The sequence below is a fragment of the Pinus tabuliformis genome, chromosome 3_1 (genome assembly GCF_031772625.1).
Source record: "Pinus tabuliformis cultivar Carrire ecotype Pingquan chromosome 3_1, CPIR1, whole genome shotgun sequence".
NCBI lineage: Eukaryota > Viridiplantae > Streptophyta > Pinopsida > Pinales > Pinaceae > Pinus > Pinus tabuliformis.
In genome coordinates this window covers 968216300-968222942 of record NC_142301.1, presented here as the reverse complement: position 1 = coordinate 968222942, position 6643 = coordinate 968216300, and the positions used below count along the sequence as shown (strand labels likewise).

At 37.0% G+C, this 6643-nt stretch overlaps 1 protein-coding gene across 1 annotated transcript; it reads left to right on the top strand.

Moving 5' to 3' along the window:
* Positions 1-976: 976 nt before the first annotated feature.
* On the top strand, positions 977-4901 carry LOC149191042 (putative ubiquitin-conjugating enzyme E2 23). Its single transcript, XM_089410647.1, has 7 exons — positions 977-2680; positions 3014-3166; positions 3271-3393; positions 3481-3550; positions 3987-4126; positions 4250-4561; positions 4659-4901. Exons 1-7 carry the CDS (start codon positions 977-979, stop codon positions 4899-4901), a joined length of 2745 nt encoding a protein of 914 aa, XP_089266773.1.
* The last annotated feature ends 1742 nt before the right edge of the window (positions 4902-6643 follow it).

The following is a 6643-nucleotide window of genomic DNA, read 5'->3' as shown; positions in this document are numbered from 1 at the left end:
TGAAAAGATCAAAGAGACAAATGAAAGCAAAGCTTATTAGCTACTCCAAACTCTTGAGCTTGAACCCGCAAAGAGGCATCATCCGAATCCACTCATTTTTGCACACTCACACCTAGGAATTCCAACACAACTAGCTTAGGACGAAGCCACAACACACCGTCATGGGATATACTTTCCTTCCATCCTTCCTGAAACACCTCAATTTAATCAGAGATAAGGGGGCCCTATGCTCTGAAATAATCAGCTCGAATATTGTCGAGACCCCACCATCAATGACTCCCGCTGAAAAAATTAGTTCAAGCCCCTGAAAATGTGACAGGGCCAAATCATCTTATAAGAAAATCTCATTCAAAGACAAATCCTCACTAGATTTTGGAAAAAAATCTTTAGTCGTCGAAACCCGTGGAGACAGAAGAAGATTAATGTCATTAAAACTTACCACCCCACTGCTTCAAACAATATCATTGAGCCCTCTAGATAGCTAAAAGTGAGATACAAATAATACAAAGGTCTAGAAAATAAAATATTTTATTTATTAAATACATTTAAAAATATATAATTAATAATTATCTTATTATTTTTAAATAAACTGCTACTAACTCACTTAAACCACAAATATCCAAAATACTATAAATCGTTAATTAAGCGGCAATTATATATGCCCACAAAATCAACCATCTAAACAACAAATATTCTAACATTAATTATATACCCACAAAATCAAAATATACCGCCCCACTCAATGAATTCCCAGCCTATTTATTTTTCAGCCGACGACATGCACCCCATGCAAAGAGCCGATGTCCCCATGGCGACCTATAAACATGCGAGGCTCGGCTCAAAAAAACACATCCAACAATTATTACAAGAAAAGTTTTGCAGATCAAAATCGAAGGAGTTAACACATTGACTGCGCAGTCGGGTCCTCTGACTATTGCCTTCTCTTTCAGCAATTTGCTAACAAGCAAGCATTCGAATGGACGACACATACCGTAACGAAGACAGCAATGCATCCAAATCCACAGATAGCTCACCCGGTAACGATGCTTCAGGGCACGGAGATTTTTCGGAAAAACACTCTATATGCGATTCAGCAGGACTTTTCCGAAAAGTTCAAACAAAGCAATTTGGTGTAGGTGTGCACACAGCAGACATAGTCCAATCTGTACAACACACAGGTTTAATTGGCGTTGTAATAAAAGTTGCCGATGATTCTGATTCTGATTCAGAGGAGGATGAGAGTGAAGACGAGTCTATTCCAGAAGGCTCTGCACGGATTTTTTGGACGAATTTTTCGGAGAGTACGGAGAAAGCCGATGAGCTTGAGGTGATTGACAGGGCGATCTTCCATGGTGATATTGTGGCAACGGCTTCAGATCCATCTGGACAGAGAGGCATCGTAGTTAACGTGGATGTTACAGTGGATTTATTAAGTCCCACATCAGTTAATGCTATAAGAAACGTTTCCAGCAGAGATCTTCAGCGAATAAGGGCGTTTATGCCCGGTGATTATGTCATTCATGGACCTTGGGTGGGAAGAGTCGGTGAAGTGGTTGATAATGTGACTGTGTTATTTGATGACGGATCAAAATGCGAAGTAATGAAGGCCGAACCCGACCGCCTTATTCCAATCCCCAATAATCTCCGTTATCCTTACTTTCCAGGGCAGCGTGTCCGCCTTATTCCAATCCCCAATAATCTCCGTTATCCTTACTTTCCAGGGCAGCGTGTCTGGGGCAGTTCATCGGCAGTTTTCGAGAATGCTCGATGGTTGTGTGGTACATGGAAAAAAAGTAACAAGGAAGGTACAGTAGGCAATGTGGAAGTGGGATTAGTTTCCGTGGATTGGATTGCTGCAGCAAATCCTGATTGCAATTCCCTGACTCCTGCAGAGAAACAGGACCCTAAAGAGCTACAGCTATTGTCTTGTTTTTCAGACGTTTATTGGCAGCTAGGCGACTGGTGTCTGCTTCCAGCATCTGAAAGGAGAATGTTAGAAGTTACTATGCCTGCCACAGATGACACTGTTGCCCACAAAAAAGATAATGTGCTATTTGTGGGCAATAAAAGGACTAGGGTAGATGTCATATGGCAAGATGGTACAAGGGCACATGGTGTAGATTCTACAACCTTGATTACCATCAAAGATGCTGGGGATCATGACTTCTTTCCTGAACAGTATGTAGTGGAAAAAGGTTTGGACGATGATGATTGCGAGGCTTCTGAATCAAGACGACGAGTAGGAATCGTGCAAAATGTGGATTCAAAAGAACGCATAGCAAGAGTAAGGTGGTTGAAAGCGGTGGATTGTCCACAAGATACACTAAAATTTGATGGAGAGGAGTCAGTAAGTGTGTATGAGCTTGCTTACCATCTAGATTATAACTACTTTGTTGCGGCCATCGTTATACGTCCTCACTCTCTGGTGTTTGGGGAAGCAGATCAAGTGCTTGGCATTGTGGATCAGTTGGGTGACCACATAGAATCTAGGGATGAAATAGGACACAAAAACGTTGTTGAGACTGCAGATCTATCTACAAACCAGAAAGCTCTGAAGAAAACTCAAAAGGCAGAGGTTGACAAGAATATTGAAGAATCTTATCTATCGTGTATTGGTAACGTCATAGGTGTTAAAGATGGATACATAGAGGTAGCATGGGCAGACGGAACAGTGTCAAAGGTATGTTATTTTCTTGTTTCCTTATAGTGGAATATTACAAAGGAATGTATTTTCATTGTCTGCTGAAGTACTATCCCTTACATAGGAATGTATTTTCATTGTCTCCCTTATCTGAGAAATTGATCACGCTACCTTTATTAGTCTCAATATACGGAGATTTTGCGTAGAAAAGATTTATCTCTTTAAATATGCATTTCACTGCATCCAAGATATGAATTCCAACATTACATAAGAAGAACAATTGGCTCTTTGGTTACAATATGAAATATGAAACTACTTTGATAGTATGATAACCTAAAGGTTATTTTTATTTTTATTTTTTTGTAAATGTAGATGGCACCTCGACAAATATGTGTGGTTTATAGTGATGATGAAGAAGAAGATGATGATAAAGATGAGACTGCTGAAGAAGATGATATGGAACAGAGAAATGAGGAAAATACAGTGCTACACATTGATATGGAGCAGACAAATGAGGAAAATACAGTGCTAGACATTGATATGGAGCAGACAAATGAAGAAAATACAGCGCTAGACATTGATATGGAGCAAATGAAGAAAATACAGCGCTAGACATTGATATGGAGCAGACAAATGAGGAAAATATAGTGCATAGCTTGTCTAGCAGTAGTTGTCATGAGCCAGGGCAATTTAAACATTTTGATAGTATAAGTGACGCTATGGATCACTTTTATCGGAATGAAACAATACAGGTACATTTATCAAAGGGCATGCTTTTCTCATTCCGTTTAGTGATTTTTTGGGGGTCATGATTGAAACTTTTGAACATCTTCGTGCAGCCTATCAATAAGCGGAAATGGATGAAGAAAATTCAACATGAATGGAACAATCTTGAAAAACACTTACCAGGTAACTCATCCTAAGCCATGCAGGCCTGTTTTCCACTGGTTTATTAAATGAGTTCATGATATTTGAACATTCACTAATACTGTTTTTCACTGGTTTATTAAATGAGTTCGTGATATTTGAACATTCACTAATAGGGAAACTCTATTCTGGGCAGTCATATTTCCTTCAATTTTGCCTCTATTCTGGCCAGTCATATTTCCTTCAATTTTGCTATTTTTGTCTTTTGTCTTCTCAGTTTTCAATATTGCTTTCTTGTTTTCTCTTGAGTAGTAGGAAGTTGCAAAGTAACAAATTTTGTAACCCAATTATTCATGAGAATACGTTGTACTCATGATGTGTACTAGAACAAATAAAAATATGGGCATAGAGTATTTCGAGCTCTTTATTTTTCTGGTTGTTCTAACTTGTAATTTATAAACTCTGCATTGATTGACAGATACAATTTTTGTTAGAATATATGAGGATAGGATGGATTTGCTGAGAGCTGTAATTGTTGGAGCAGCCGGGACTCCGTATCAAGATGGACTTTTCTTCTTTGACATTCATTTTCCATCGGAATATCCCGATATACCACCTGTAAGCATTAGTTTAACTAGAACTGTTTGATTTTAAAGTGAAATAAATGAGATCTCAAGTTGTTTTTTTTTGAACTCAATATGGAAGTCAGTCTCATTTAGCTTTAATATGTTGGTTTTGCAGTTAGCTTACTACCATTCTGGTGGGTTACGGTTGAATCCAAATCTATATAAGAATGGAAAAGTCTGTCTGAGTCTTTTAAACACATGGACAGGCAAAGGGAATGAAGTGTGGAACCCGTTGTCATCAAACGTTTTACAACTACTTGTTTCTATTCAAGGATTGGTACTAAATGATAATCCTTATTTTAATGAACCTGGATTTGAGAAACAGATTGGTTCAGCGATAGGGGAGAAGAACTCGTTAGCCTACAAAGAAAACTCTTTTCTCCTATCGTGCAAGTCAATGTTGTACGTATTGCGAAAGCCTCCAAAGGTAGAAATCTCGCGAGATTTTCATTTACAGTTATCTTTTTTAATCATTCTTTGTCTAGGAATGATTCTAAATACACCCATGCTCATCATCTGTGCAGCATTTTGAGATGTTTGTTAAAGGGCATTTTCAAAAACGCGGTCACTGTATTCTTCGTGCGTGTGATGCTTATATCAAAGGGGCTCCAGTTGGATCACTATCAGAGAATTGTACAATTGTTGGAGAAGAGTCTGAAAATCCGGGTGCTACTTCTGCTGGCTTCAAGCTTATATTACTTAAAATTGTTCCTAAACTTATTGCAGCATTCACTGAAATTGGACTAGATTGCCAAGAATTTCAGTAGTCATAACGTATGCATTAAAGTCACAAATTCCATCAACGATTGGATTCTTACTTGGCAAATACAAGTGTGGTTATGTCTTTCAAAGGCTTGATGTGGAATTCAAGAGCTATGTACTGTAGCAGAAGTTGTGATTGCAGCGGCCAACCTGGTGCAATGTTCTTAGATTATCGAATATGTGTGATTCTATCCATCCAAATAGTGAGCCATACTAATTTTTGTCTTATTTTATGAATTCAATTTAATTTGTATTACGGGAAATTGTTTTAGAAGTTGGTGATACTTATTCTTGTACTATTTTATAAACTCAATTTAATTTGGCTTTCTTGTAATATGGTTCGTTTATCAAATTCCAAAAACCTCTCATTTAAACTTAGCTATCATGGTTGGTGGATATGAAGGAATCTTTGCAACGTTTCTTTCTAGATTTAAATATTTAATGATTTTTTTTTGTCTTAGTTATTAACTTTGAGCATGATTTTTGACAAGGTGGTGATGAATTTCAAAAAAGCAAAAAAGGTTTTTGTAAAAGGAGGGTCCATGGGTTAGATTTTGATGAAAAGTTAGCTATTGTCTATGTGTTTTTTCATGGGAGATAAGTGCAATCTTTTTTTTAAGTTAAATGTGATATCATTTTGTTATGAAAAGTGGGGGAAAGGAGGGTCGATTAAAAGTGGGGGATTAGGGCGTAGGGCAGAAGGCACTTTCTGTGATTAGGTAAACCTAGTGCTTTTACTAGGTTGCAAATTAATTGTAGTTCTCCATATCATTGAGACCAAAATGGTTCGCGTATTTTGTTTAGAAGACCTTATAAGTCGCGAGGAAAGGTATAATTGAACACACTGCTACACGTAGGATTCATAAATGGAGAGGAGATGAAACAAAAATATTGTTTTATGATATAGGTGTATATCTGCATTAGCAAAGGAAAAAGGGAATTACTTTTCAATTAAATTTAAATTGCAACACTTTCAAAGTATGTTATCATTTGAGGTGTGTACATGTTCCCATCCGTTATTTCACTCGTGGACATGCTCTTCTTTCTCTATATATATATATTTTTATCTTTTGAACGTATCTCTTGAAACCTCCTTTCTGTAGTTTCATGGCCTGAAAGTTTTGAATTTTTTTGGAACAGTTTGTCACTCTGAAGTATTTATATTCTCCAAACGATTTTCATCTTTTACTTTTTTGTCATTTTACATTTCTGGACAAATATAGTGACAAATATAGAACAATCTCAAGAAAGAGATTCAATGAGAAAAGAGGAGAAACATGCAAGTGGCGAAAAAAGGAAGAGAAATATTCCATCTTAAAGTGCGTAGAATGCCATTACAAACTTTAGTAGTAACAAATGACATATGGAAATGTTGGGAGTATTTGTCATGGTTATTACAGAGATAAACATCTTTTCCCACGTCAATCATTATATCACTCTAGCGTCCTTGTAGAATTTATAACACCCTTACAGCAAAGGCCTAAATCATGTACACAAAAATCTGGACTTTCGCTACAACCATATAATAGGCATACAAATACATGATAACAAGTGACTTCCAGCTTAACTGAATAGTTGTTTGTCCCGAAAATCACCTTACCAATTTAATGTCATGATGCCTGAAATAGAACTATAGCATGCTAACTTCTGGTTGATGTAACCAATTAAATACCAACTTATTGGTTTTTGCAGTATCTTATAGACATTAATCTGTTTTTGACACAGAGATCAAGGTTTTTACCGTCAA

Bases quoted from the DNA above. Each gene is read 5' to 3' on its own strand.
- LOC149191042 (XM_089410647.1), top strand. From the start codon at position 977: ATGGACGACACATACCGTAACGAAGACAGCAATGCATCCAAATCCACA. The intron at 3,551-3,986 runs GTAACTCATCCT...ATTGATTGACAG, and splicing joins TCTTGAAAAACACTTACCAG to ATACAATTTTTGTTAGAATA. The intron at 4,562-4,658 runs GTAGAAATCTCG...TCATCTGTGCAG, and splicing joins TATTGCGAAAGCCTCCAAAG to CATTTTGAGATGTTTGTTAA.